The sequence below is a fragment of the Eretmochelys imbricata genome, chromosome 6, assembly GCF_965152235.1.
Source record: "Eretmochelys imbricata isolate rEreImb1 chromosome 6, rEreImb1.hap1, whole genome shotgun sequence".
NCBI lineage: Eukaryota > Metazoa > Chordata > Testudines > Cheloniidae > Eretmochelys > Eretmochelys imbricata.
This window is the reverse complement of record NC_135577.1, coordinates 119,966,103-119,980,618: the sequence shown is the minus strand read 5'-3', so window position 1 is coordinate 119,980,618 and position 14,516 is coordinate 119,966,103. Positions and strand designations below refer to the sequence as shown.

Below are 14,516 nucleotides of genomic sequence, written 5' to 3'. Positions count from 1 at the left end.
CCATCTGGACCAAGACTTAAGCCAATTTCATTGAATATAGGCAGTATTGGGTGGATCCATGTTGTCTACTACAACTACATGTAGCTCCTCCCCTCCCCCCTCGTATTAGTACACATTTTTTAGCTATCAGAACTTTCGGGCTAAATTTTCAAAACATGGCCCTGATTTGTTCACCTGCATTTTTTTTTTAAAATGCAAGATCTAGATGAAATTAACATGCATGAACTCCATTTGTGTGCGCACTTTGATTGCAAATGAGTTTTGTGTACTAAATGCTATAATCTGTGATGGTTATATGCAAAAACTCCATGTGCAAGGTGGTTTATGTGTAAAGGCAAGTTAGGTTGATACCTCTCTGAAAATTTGGCCCTTTAACGTGGGTATTTTCATTTGTCCAAATTAAGATAATGTAGAACTTCAATTTTACTACATTAAGGCTTTCAACTTTGCAATTGGATTGCTAACGCAGATCCCTGTGCCTATGTGTAGCCTCAGTGGAATGTATGTGTCTCCCGTTGGCATCAGGAGTCCACACTGGTAAATCTGATTGTAGAAGCACAACCTGAGTTTGCTTAATTTTACTTCATCTGTTATTCCGAACAAAGCATGGTAGTATTGGGGAATAGAATAACACATTGAAAATGACTTTGTTTTTTACTGAAGACCGAATGAATCTCTGAAAAATGGCATTTCAGCCTGAACAAGTAATGTTCAACACCTGTAAGGCCACAATGGGGAAAAAGGAAGTGTGAGTCGGTGCCTGAGGCTTGCAAATGTGACAGTTGCTTCCACAAGGCGCTATGAGTAACTCCTAGCAGCCAGTTTAAGGGCGAGGAGACTGTACCCTTCTATTCAAATATATCAAAGGGGGTGAAGTTTAGGGTAAGATGCTTGTCCCTCCAATAGACTCCCTCAAAAACCAGGGTAGGAGAGGCAGTAGAACAATGGTTCTGCAATGACCAGGTCAGTTCCACATATAATAGGATGCATTATATGGAGGGATCATTGCACAGAAAAGCAGCAGATCCTAGGACCTGAGACCATGGATGGGAGACTCAGCTAAGAGAGTTGGAGGGCGGAGTGGTAAAGAATACAGTGATGACCTGTGTGTTGGTTATTGAGAAGTGGCATAAAATGTGTTTTTATTCTTTCTCAGACACAATGCTGTCTTGTTCAGATAATAGCACAGTACACACTAGCGGGGACTCCGGGGAGAGTCTGACAGCTCTTGTCGGAACCCTGGAGTCGCTGATGAAAATGAATGAGTGGCTTAATCCAACAAACACCCACGAGCTTTCCTCAAAATCACCACTGTGTTTCAGTGGCCAGGGCTGTGGATAATGGTAACAAACAGGCAATTTGAAGTATTGGTGTGAAGAGAGAAAGGACTGGAATTTGTTCTTGTAGAGTAATCACTAAATCCTGATACTGGCTCAAAACCAAAAGACTTTTACATTTCAGTTTATAAAATGGACATATGCTTTCTTCTGAGAGATTAGAGAAATGTTGCTTTTTTGGCAGGCGTTTAAGAAATGTCTGGTCAGATAATTATTTATGTCAGGATATTGCAGAAGGAAAATTCAGAAGTAAGCAAGCAAGCAAGCATGTGATTGAGCCTAAGTCACTATGTGGTTAGTTTTCCAGATACCTATTTGCACATACTAAATCACATATGTAACCATCTTCATTAATAGCCCCTCTTCGGCACTGTTGATCTTCTCCTATATTGCTGGAAATTCTCTAAGGAAGAACTAGAGCCATTCCTAGTGAAATCGTGTTTTCTAAAGCTGTTTGGATTTCAAAACTCAAGTCTACTTTATTGTTTCTCAGTAAATGTCCAAACGTGATCAGCTTTATTTTCTACATGTCTGAACTCCTCTCCACATGAGCCACTTGAGCCTTAAAACCAGTACTGCCACCTGGGATCTGATCCAAAGCCTGTTAAATGAATGGAAAGCGTCCCATTGACTTTGACAGCCTTTGGATCAGTTCCTTGGTTCTTTTACATGGCAGCTGCTGGGCTGTCTCTCTAAAAGTTGTGATAATTTGGTGAAGAAATCAGATTTATTCTTGAATTCAAAGGATGTGGGTGGAAAAGAGCTGTGGGCAGAAAAGAACTGTGGGTTTCAGATGTTTGAGTCCTATTGGAAATACCTCATTGGTATAGGAATTGTAAACCTGGGAACGGTATTATGCATTTTAGTTTGACATCCTTCGTGTTTATTTAAAAAGGCTGTGGAAGACAGGGAGGGTAAAGGTTAAAATAATATTAACCAAGCCCTCCAAATCTATCAGGTTCACTCTCCTTTTCCTGTGTATTACTGTAGCCAAACAAAGTAGTTAATCAGAATCAGAAAGCCATATCAGCCCTGTTGACATGGACTTGTCGATGATGGAGGGGGATAGGGAGGAAACTGCAAAAATTAGCTATTTGGTTCAGGGTGGAATATCTAAAACGTTTACAGGAACATTGTTCCATCAGAAATTCTCCTGCACCAAAGCAGCTTTTTCAAACTTACATATTTCTATGAACTTAAAAGTAAAATGGCTTCTCAAAGATAGCCAGTAAGTGAAATCTACAATAGTTTGGTATTCTTTTTAAATTTTGCCTCTTAGTGTTTGGATAATTACAATATTATGAGATAATGTATCAAAAAAGGACTGTTTTTTGCATTGCTTTGTATGGTGCCAAGAACAGTGGGGCTCTCGTCCTTGACTGGGGTTCCAGGACTTGCTGTAATAGAAGTAATAATATTCCAGCCTTAGAGACTCCTTAAGTTCCTTTCAACAAACACAGCATACTCCTTACCCCAGATAGATTGTTTTGGAGCGGAGTGACCTCGTGGCTAAAGGAATCTATATAATAAAATTCCAGGATTGTCACTCTGAAGTCTGTTATGTCTGTAGAGGCAGTGTGATATGATGGAAACAGCTAGGAGCATGGTTGGGAGCTCTTTGTTTAGAATAGCACCTGGTTGAATCATTACTGGGATTCATGGTCTGTTACTGTCTAGTTTTTAAGTTCTGAGCCATTTTTGGCTTTTTTTTTTTTTTTTTAAATTCATGTGATTTTTATAAATTACACCCATGCAACAGCCTGGGCTTTCAGCTACCAGTGTGCATAACAGTATTGCAGTCTGACTAAAGAAGACCTAGCACATAGAATTGTAGATTACTATTTCCATTATTAAATACATGGAAGGCACTCAGATAATATGGTAATAGAGGGGCCACGTAAGTAAGTACGTACCTGGACAGATAGAAATTAAAGCGTGAAAAGACCTGTTACATCATCTAGTACAGCCATGTGCTAATGCAAAAATGTGCACTGTTGAGACAAGCTTTAATGACCCCGGCAACCTTGGTTTCTGCTACTACTACTGGAAATATCTGCAATATAATCGATCTCTGCTCTCTCCACTACAGATGCATTCATTGTTTGGTCTCTGGTATTGTCTTCCTCCTTCATTCTCTTCTTCATGGCAGTGGAAAGATAAGAACCATAAAAATGGCCATACTGGGTCAGACCAATGGTCCATCTAGCCCTGTGTTCTGTCTTTCAACAGTGGCCAGTACCAGATATTTGAGAGGGAATGAACAGAACAGGGCAATCAAGTGATTCATCCCCTGCCATCCAGTCCCAGTTTCTGGTAATCGGAGGTTTAGGGACACCTAGAGCACGGGGTTGCATCCTGGACTGTATTGGCTAATTGCCGTAGGTGGATTTATCCTCAATGAAGTTCTTTTTTTAATCCAGTTATGTCTGTGGCCTTCACAGCATCCCTAGGTAAGGAGTTCCACAGGTTGTCTGGGCATTGTGTGAAGAAATTCCTTATGTTTTAAATCTGTTTCTGCTAACCTCAGCTCTGATTCTTTTTTCTGATTTTTTTTTTTTGGTAAGCTGTAGGGGGATGGAAATGGTGAAGGGCAGGCAGGGTCTGAGGGCTTAGGGAATGTGGTGGAGTTTTGGGGACAAGGAAGCTGGGAGACCAAGGGATAGGAAGTGCGGGTGTCTTGAACTCCCATCCTCTTAAAGTGCTCCTACCCCAGCACTGGTGCACTAATAGGCAACTACCAACTTGTTCAGTAGTTGTCAAATGCCCACTCCCCAGCCATATTACAGAAGGTGTACTGGTGTTCTGTTTCCAAGATCTGGTCACCCTGCTTGTATGACAGCAAAGGGAGATTATTAGGTCTCATTCATCAAAGGTTTAGGCTTTGTAAAAACAACCATTTTGCAAGCAGAAATATTCCCCTTGCAGTGTCTATAACCCAGATGTTGCACCATTGTGCTAGTGTATTTGAGAGAGAAACTGACAAGTCTTTTTTTATTGTCTAAACAGAGAAATGCATTAAGTAAACAGCGTATCTAGTGTAGCAAAAAGTAAATTGGATTATTAAATCTGCTATTAAGTATCCTAAGAAAAGACATTAATTTTAAAAGTAGCTGATCCTGTGTCTCTGTCTATTCATGTACAGTATGTTTTAGGTTAATCAGTTGCGCACAAATCCCTTGCTGTGCAAACTTTTACATAAACAAAGTTATGAGGATGAAACACGCATCTTAATTCTAATTAACAATGTTTTTGTGGTGCCGTAAACTCCAAAATATAATGGACAGCCACAGTGCCTAAATTAAACTGAGGGGGCGGGGGGGACGGGACGGAACGGAAGGAATATGCCAGAAAGATCGGGGGTGGGGAGAGGAGACAGGAATATCTGTTGTCTTTGCTCTTGGAAGCCATTTCTTTCACCATTCGGATACTGTCTGCTTCTTGTACACAAACATTACAGCATCCAAGGGGAATTAGAAACACTTACCCATGACCACAAAATCAAATTCTAGATCTGTCAGGATAAAGCAATGCAAAAAGAAAATCTTGGAGCCCACTACCTTCAGTCTGGTTTTAGCTCAGTCGTAAACTCCTCCTAATGCTGAAAAAGGCAGGCCCTGTCCTCTAAGTGGAGTATAGTAAATTTAAAAATCCCTACCTCTCAGAAGTGTAAAGTGCTATGCATTTGTAATGCACTGTAGAAGCCCTAAGTAATAGTGTTTGCCTCTAGTGATCTCTATCAAGTTGCATAATGGCTTCCATTTTAACCCTCTCTCATGAATGGCTGTGTCTCCTTCTCCCCCCAGCCCCCTTTGAGCATCATCTAGCTCTGTCTCCCAGCCCAAATATTTGACGGTTGCCATGTACTTGATGTCCCATCCAGACAGGTTAATATTGAGCTGGGTGTAATCTGGTCTGAAGGGTGTTTGATAGTAATGATCAGGGATTTAGTTTCATCTGGGTTAATAATCCAACTAGTGTGTGCTCCTTCTTGCCCGACCAGCTTTGCCGTCAGCTACAGCAGTTCACCAAACTGAACAATGTCAACAAGACACTGTCATGAGTGTATTCTTGGGTATGGACCTATTATTAGAATGGAAGACCAGTGAATTCCAAAGTGTGTGCACCAAGGAATGCTGCTACACAGCCGGCGAGCACACGGGCACCAAAAGCTTTGGAGGTGCGACAAGAATGCCAGCGATGAACATAAACTGAATATACAATCAGACTGCCTTGAGCACTTTGCCAGTGATTGAACCACATGGGGCTTGATTTGCAAGAAGGCCACGTTCCTTTGGGATTTGCCATGATGACGATAATGTGAATGCATAGGGGCCAGTCAGGCTGGAGACCAGATTAAGGTGATATTGACCAAATCTCTGCTGCTTTATTAAACTTTTTAATTTAATTGGGCAAGATACGTTTTAAATGCAACTTGTCCCACCAGCAGTATAAAGGAAGAAGGTCACAGCTGTCCCAAACTCCTAATTTGCTCCTTCCCCCAGCATACCTTATTGATGCTCAAAGCACAAATATTCCTGGTCCTGTATTGCCTGTATTGGAGCCTATATTGCCTAAAGGCCTGAATGTGGCCACAGCCCCGTGCAGATGAATTCATGAGACAACCACTAGCCCTCCTATGTGTTCCAGGTCCTCCCTGCAAATCTAACCCATTCCCAAGTGAAGGAAGACTAATACCCACTTTGCAGGAAAAGGACATTACCCAAACTCCCAACATCTGTGTGTCAGGAGCGCCAGCCAACCCAGCTTCTGGGTTTTTTTTTCTTGTTACTGAGGGGAGTCTATCCCATGCTGCCAAGACCCACCACCTAAAGTTGTAATCCTGGGAAGCTAAAGCAAATGAACTGTGTTGTGCAGCTGCCTCAATGTCCAGATGTACTTGCACAATGCAAACCCATCCAGTTACCTTCATGTGCAGAGGTGCCTGCTGGCCCCCAGCGGCTGGGACCAAACCACCCCACACCCTAATCCAAAGTATATAGCAGAGAGAAACGTAACAGGAGCCAGTGGTTGGAAGCTGAAGCCTGACAGCTCAAATGGGAAACGAGGTACTGTTTTTTAATGGGGAGGATAATTAACCATTGGAACAACTGACCTAGGGAGGTAGCAAGTACTTTACCAAGTCTCTGAATCTAGGGCAGATCTTTTTTTGAAAGATAGGCGCTAGCTCAACTGCACGTTACAGGGCTTCATCCAAGAATCCCTTGTTGAAGTTCTGTGGCCTGTGTGACGCAGGAGGTTACACTAGATGATCATAATGGTTCCTTCTTCTTGCCTCTAAAACCTGTGAAACTCCATAGACCAAGCCTGATGAAACACAGATACCCTATGCTACCAATTACAGCAAAGACAAAAAGGAGGATGGAGGATGGGCTTTTGCAGCAGCACAGTGGGTGGAAGAGGAAGCCTGACTCAGCCTAGCACTGCTCTTTCCTGTTTGGTCCCTCACCTCCATTAGCCAGTCCCAGTGCAGTTAGCATTAGGCTAGTGTTGGGAGTGCACCAGTGGCAACCTTAACAAACAGTGATTGCAAAAACCCCCTCCAGAGATGTGGCCCCAACCTCTGCCTTGCAATCTGAGCTGGCCATTGGGGTATGTCTACATGGCAACGTAAGCCCATGGTTAGTGGGACTCGAGTCAGTTGACCGTGGGTTAGAGAACCTGGGGCTTGAGCATCTACGCTGATTGATTGTTAACTCTACGTTAAGAATTATCTAACCCAGGCTTGAACCTGGGGCTCTGATGTCCACACTACAACATGCAGACCCGAATCAAACCAACCATATCCACACTCCCTTCTGCTATCGCGAAATCTGCTTACGCTTGCCCTTTGACAGGGACCACGGGTCAAGTTGTGAATGCCAATGTGTGCTGCACTGGGAAAGTTAATGATGCCAGGGCTTTTCATTGCTTAGGAGTCTACGCTAATGGACAGGCTAGGACACTGTTGCCACCAAATGATATTGTAATAAGTGTTGTTACTGTCCCCACTGTTGTTCTGCAGGAGCCCACATACCCCCTTTTGTCCTGGCTTACAAAACTGTGCCCTGATTTCAGAGGCCCTGGCAAAAGATGGTTTAATTACACTCTGAACAGGTGTAGAATGGTGGTTGAATGTACTTTTGGCAGATTGAAATCCTTAGCCAGCGTTCCTGTTCCCAGAACTGCAAAACCAAGTGTCTGCTCCTGTGCTGAAACCCTGTCCTCAAGCTGTGCGGCCAGCCTCAGCTTTCCTGTTGCCTCTTGCCAGGCCTTTTCTTTATCTGTAAGTCCCCTGTTTCTGGTACTAGACCTGGCTGTTGGCCCTCTCCAAACATCAACCATAAGGTGATTACGAAAACACTTCCTCTTGGAATAGTCCACAGAGGTATGTTTCAGGTTTGGGCTGCACTGTGGGTGAGCTATGGCAGTAGTACAGCCGGTTGAGGGGCCTGGAATAGGACAAGTTACAGGATTATTGTCTCAAATAAGGAGCACAGAAAAAATCTGTGTGGAAGTTTCAAGGGCATAAAATATTACTTTTCCATTCTGAAATTCAGTATATTGTTAAAAGAACAGGAGTACTTGTGGCACCTTAGAGACTAACAAATTTATTAGAGCACAAGCTTTCGTGAGCTACAGCTCACTTCATCGGATGTATGCAGTCTGATGAAGTGAGCTGTAGCTCACGAAAGCTTGTGCTCTAATAGATTTGTTAGTCTCTAAGGTGCCACAAGTACTCCTGTTCTTTTTGCGGATACAGACTAACACGGTTGCTACTCTGAGTATATTGCGACAGAGATGTTTCGGTCCACAGAAGCTCCCTGCACACAGCCTGGTTAATCACAGCAAAAGAAATGCAGAGACAATGGTAAGTTTAAAAATTCAGTGTTTTTGTTTTCTAAAAATTTCAGAACTACCTGGGGGCAGTCAGTAGCCTGGCTACAAAAGCTTTTTCTATAATTTCAGGCCTTTCACATTTTGGAGGCTGTAACTGTTCTGATGGTGCCTGACTGGCAAAGGGAAAGGTTATTCCAAGCTGCTGGTGGGAAACCCGCAGTGTATACAGCGGAAGTAGTCTAATATCTAGTGACTGAACAGCACAGCTAGGAGGGGAGTTGAATTTTTAAACCTAAAGGTTTCCAAGTGCAGAGTCCATAATGGGTGTCACACGATGAGAGCAATTTTTTATAAAATATAAAAGTAGTGAACACTTGAATGTGTTGTATTAATTGACAACTTCAGATGATATTGAGACACTGTATATGCCTTAAAATATTGTGGGGTACAGTTAAAGTTTCAACCTTACTTTTGCATTTCCTGATTTCTTTGAGTGACTGGTTGCTCAATTTTAACATTGGTGTTTTTGGCATAGAAATAACAGTATGAAAGCTAGATTGAATAGTGTCTAACTTCAGAACTTTTATTTCTCATGGTAAATTCTCCTTTAAAGTGCCTGAACTATGCAAGCTGTCACCTTAGCAATGCCCCTATGCGTCTGTGCAGTGCAGAGAGAAGGAAATTGAAATGATCCATTCTCATCACATGCATAATCCATTTTCAGTAGAAAACTTCACCTCCATTGAGATCTCAACTAAACTGGAAGGCCCCTGGCTCTGACTAGTTTTCTGTATCACTGATAGTATTTCTCCTGACCGGCTGGTCCTCAGTTGTCTTATCTGCCTTCTGTATGTTTGAGCAAAGCCTTCTAAGCTTGTAATTCAGGGAGGCCATTGTACCTGGACTAGACGCACGCGTGACATCCTCCACGCCTTCCTCAGTTAACTTTAACATGATGGGCCAGGCTGTGAGCCCCTTGTGCCCATTGGTGAGTAGCTACTTACATGAGTAGTGCCTTTGAATCCACTGAATTGAGTAAGCGTTGGCCAGTGGGAGTCACACAGCCTAACCCTATGTAAAGATTCAACACTTTTGTCTTAAAGTGAGCACACATACGCTGCTACCGTTTTCCTAATGGGTACTCAGATTGTCTTGGGGTATCGTAGTGTTCTCTGTTCTGCTGTTGGTAATTTTGTCAGCACCATAGAATAAAGTAGAAAATTGAAACTCTGTGAAAGATCAACAAATCCGTGGCGAATGTCACACAGCAACATCTGCTAACTAGGCTCTATCTCTTTCTTTGACTCTCCTTTCTTTGACTCTCCTTTCAAACCCCGAATCTCCTGTTTTGAGAGTTTGGAGTGTTAGGAGCTTTAAAAGGAATTCTAGCTGTTTGTTTCTCTGTGGTCTGAAGGCCTTGAAAAAGTACCATCTGGAATTAAAATTTTATATTTGCGTGTTTCTATATTTTAGTTACAGAACAAATGGGAGTTTGCTGAATGAATTAGTTGTGTTCCATTGTAAAAAGTCTATCACAAGAGCCATTATATATGGTAGCTTAGAAAGCCCTTCAGAGAGAAATTAAAGTCACTTCCCTTTCTAATTAGGGCTTTCAGGAAATCATTGATTACAAAATCTAATGCAATTGCTCAGAGACATTTGTTTGATATTATTTCTGATAAGTGAAATTTTTACGTAATTTCACCAGAGAGTCTGGAAGCAGCTACACTATCTTTGATGGTAAGACTGATTTCATTAAAGCTCTTCCTCTTGTCCCTCTAAAGAATTATAGCTAACAAAACATTAGTTCCATACTGTAGGTCCAGTAAAGAATTAAAATAACCATCAGGAAATGGCTAATATAATGGACAATATGTTGTTTACAGATGGACTGAACATCACATTAAGTGCAAACTTACCCCTCCCAACCTCCATGAAAGAACCAGCAAAAAAATTATGGCACATTTTAAAGATGCATTGTTCCTTTTCAACAGACTCAGCATATTTCATTAGCGCCCATCCAAAAACTGGAAGAAGCACTGTATGAGTATCAGCCACTGCAAGTCGAGACCTATGGACCACAAGTTCCAGAGACTGAACTTCTAGGAAGGCTAGGGTAAGTACCACATTAGAACTTTAATCTTCATTTCATGGCATTGTATCTGGGAATGTTACCATCTTCACTTTGCCAGCAGCATATAGATTTTTTTTTTAAAAGTATCTTAATGAAATATTAGACTTCCTGCCCAACCATCGTTTTGTTTGGGTGGATAAGCTAAAATTTTTTGGTCCTCTAGCCTTTATAGATCTATGGAGAGCTAAACTGGATTGCATTAGTGTTTTTAAGGTTGTCGTTGGCAGCTGTAGTGAAGTAGCTGTTCATTTTCAGTTGCACTGTATTAAAGAGTAAATAAATAAAAAATCGGGGCATAATTTACCCAGCAGTAAGCCAGTAAAAATATCAAAGCTGGGCCTTTTGCCATGAAAAAGGGTAGATTTATTCACTGACTGCCATCTACAGTTAAATAACGTTTGTGAGAAATGAAGCATAGAGCTTAACTTTGTCAAAGTATAATGCAGGGCTGGCCCAGCAGTTTGGCTGCATTGCAGTGTGTGGCCATGTTTGGAAGGGAACTTAGGAGCCTGGTGTTCCAAGGTAATGGAGACTGAATAGCACAATAGAGGCATGCCTGCTCACCGCTAAAGAGGTTAGTAGCTGAACACCCGCTAAACACGTAGACAACCAGCCAGATGGATAGCTGGGTCTGGCTGACTTCAAGGTCGTGCACCCTTGTTACTTCTAGAAAACACATTGCAGAACAATGAAAATGCAGGATGTCAGGGGGGAAGAAACAAAATACCAATGAGACAGTATAGTTGGGAGGGACCCTTTGGTATGCATCTTGGGCCTGATCCAAAGCTCACTGAAATCCAAGGAAAGATTCCAGTTTACTTCAATGGGCACTGCCAACACATGCCGTTGTGTTTTCAGATGAGAAATTACTCTCCTCATCCTGGGAGGGCATAGGGGTCTCAAAAAAGGTTTTAAAACACAGTCAGCCCTGATGGATAAGCAATCTAAAACTCAGTGCTGCCGAAAGACCTTCAAGCTTGTCTAGAATCACTTATTGTTTGTGTTCCCATGTATTCCTGATGCCTATCATTTTCATTATCTGATATCAAGTTTATCAGAGCAAATATTCGTCAGCTATCCCAACCCAGACATAGCTGGAGCCAGCATTCACCACCTGTTCAAAACACAGCTGTGGGGCCCTCTCCTGCAGGGGGAGTTCTGAAGCTCTGTCAGCCATGGACCTTCTTACAGATGAAAATGTTCGGGGGGGGGCAAATAAGTCTTTCTATGGGGAACCCCCTAGGCATTTGCATTTCATGTATAACATATATCCTGAGTAACCTGTGTGCAGTGAGATCTTGGAATCTTTCTATAATAGCTATCTCCATAGTATCTGTGTGTGTGATTGCTTGTTCCAGGAGAATTCAGCTTCTTGGAAAGTGAACCCCCTCTAAGTACTGCATGGCTTCAGTCTAGCTGCTAATGTTACATACAATAGCCCCAGCCTTGCAAATACTTATGCTCATGCTTAATTTCTGGAGAAGCACCATCAGCAAGACCCACTTAGCAGAGATGCTCAGGAAGAGGTAGGAGTACTCTGGCAGTGTGTGTGTGGGGGGTTCTCAAGAATGCAATCCCACCTGGCTGCGAAATGCAGGTGATGAAAGAGTTTGAGTGAGTGATTTGGCGAATGTCATCTGCCACATGTGGGGGAACTGTGAGTTTCTCCAATTGAATCTAGAGGTCTTTTGTAACTTAAAAACAAATATACCTATCCTGCATGTGCCCTGCTGTTACTCCTCAAATCCCATTCCACTGGGTATTTTTAACACCTTAGACCATGCAGTACCCTACTCCTTTATATATTTGTTTCTGTATTTGCATGAACTCATGCTCATCTGTTGATGATAAATGCTTAACAAATATGTTGTGGTCCCGTGGCTGGCCTTAGAAGCAGCTGCAAACAGCTGGCTGAATGAGGCAGATGAGTTGAGCATAATGGTGTTGTGTTACATGCTCCTATTGAAGACTTTTAGCTCCCTTTTAACTTGAACCATATTACAAAGGTTAAATTTAAAAGAAGGACACAGATTCTCAGTTTCTCCATCTGTCTCTCTCTCTCCTTGTCCCCCTCTGAAGTGAATATTTTCATTGGTCTATGCAAATTAGTGAGGTTTCACTTGACCGTTCAAATTTCTCAGTTTGTAACACTGTAGTTAGTCATAGACTACAGCAAAATTTCTTGTCCCTATAATAATATTGCAGCTTGAAAACGGCAATTTATTGCTTGCTGGACAGTTCCCCAAAACGTGCAGAATTCAGTTTATCCAAACCTCAGGAACCAAGATTTTTGCAAATACTCTGTCAAACTAGTGTGGAGCCTTTACATTTTATTCTGGTAGCATCTTTTATTGATTTTAAGATATTGTTTATTACCTTCAAAGCACTCAACAGGCTGGATCCTTCAAATATTCTGGTCCTAACCTCATATTTTTCTACAACACTCGCATCAATCTTCAGAGCAAGGAAGGCTGCTCCTTTTGCAGTTCGCTGGAGTCTGCTGAGAACAAATGGGTGATTAGCACGAAGAGTAAGAAAGAGGATAAATTCTCCCAGAGCTTATTTTAGGACTCTTGTTACTTTTTTCTAAAAAATGGTGGTTCACATTTTAATGGTCCTATACCAATTACTCACTAGGCTTCAGATAATTAAATTGTGTGGGGACTGATGAGCTCTGCAGAGCATGCCATTTCTCAAACATGGGCAAGCCACATGGAGAAATCAGTGTTCAAATAGTTTTTGAAAATTTTGTTTTCAGGCTCTCAAAGGAAAAGGGTAACTAAGTGCTACAACTTTTTTTTTCCTTCTGTTTTGTCCCCTTCTTAAGTGTTTTTTTGCTATCAACTCCTTTAAAAGCCTGAAAATAATTAAGAAATAGATTTTCAACACGAATGGCAGTGTGTATATGTGTGTGTGTGTGTGTGTGTGTGTATGTATGTTATGTATATATATATAATTTTCCCTCTGGTGCAACTCAAGAATAGCTTCCTGAATCACTGGACTAGAGATGATATTCCCAAATTACGTGTGTTTCTGTGGCAATTACTATTCTAATTTGCTCCAGCCAAGATGCAGACAAGGATTGAACTTTGTCAATGAGAGTTAGTTTCTCATTGCTAACAGCTAATTGATAGTCCCCTGACTACTCTTCTGTTGGGTTAGTATCGGGAAATCTCAGTTGCTGGCAATGCAAGGCTACCTTTCTCATAATCCCGGTTTTTAGTGTTCTTAAAATAAAAATATGAGTGTTTGGTGCTGGTCTGTAATTGAGATGGGAAACAGGTAAAAATGATTAGCAACAAAACTGAACATAAATCCTATTGGTGGTTCTGAAATTTAACCCTTTCACATATAGAGTAACGATGGACTTTTTCTCAAAAAATATCCCTTGATGCTGGTAATCAGGATATCGATAGTCTGGATCCTTAATCTTCCATTTGGTTAAAATTTAAACAGACATTTGTGGTGAGCCAAATCTGAATACCTCTGAACACCTTGAACCTTGTTGTTCTGGGTATAGATAATACATTAAAGATTGTGAGACAATCTCATACTATGGTGGTGGGACCCAAATAAGCACCTTAAATGGATAGATCAGAGCAGTCCCTGGGCCATGCTTTGATGTCATTCACAGATGAGCTCGTCCATAGAGTGGATAACGATCAAATGTCCATGCTGATATTCCTAGATGTATCAGCTTCATGTGGTGGTGGTGATGGTGGTACGGCTCTTGAGTGACTCAATGTCTTCCTTTTGAGCATTCCTAGAGGGGAATGGCCAACACCAGCTCATCTTTCCGAAGTGTCCATTCATGAGTTCACTGAGTTCTGTCTGGTGGTCTCGTCTATTCAATATTTATAGGTGACCATTGGCAGAGTTAGTGCAGAGTCTTGGGCTGCATGTCTTCATTATATTGATGGAGCCCAACTCTATATTTCTGACTTATCTAACCCCATATCATGTTGCCAAGTGTCTTACCCATTGTCTGTTTGGGATTGAGATGTGAAGGAATGCTAGCTTGCTAAAGCTCAGTTAGGAATAATGAGGTGAAACTGATGGGTTATGAAAAGCAACCGAGAAATAAGTTCTTGTGCACACCATTTGTTGCTCAAGTTCGCAACCTGAAGGTATTGTTGGAGCTTCATTTTCTGTTAGATGGCCATGTAGCAGCAGTATTCAAAAAGTCTCTTTCATCTCCATTTGACCAG

General features: G+C 41.7%; 1 protein-coding gene across 2 annotated transcripts in view; it reads left to right on the top strand.

The window, feature by feature from the left end:
• The window catches only part of MNAT1 (MNAT1 component of CDK activating kinase), a 183,301-nt gene that overhangs the window by 116,631 nt on the left and 52,154 nt on the right, over nt 1-14,516 (top strand). For both annotated transcript variants that reach the window (XM_077819526.1, XM_077819528.1), the window contains exon 7: nt 10,169-10,290. In XM_077819526.1, the coding sequence (XP_077675652.1) occupies nt 10,169-10,290 (122 nt within the window). The remainder of the gene's footprint in view (nt 1-10,168; nt 10,291-14,516) is intronic.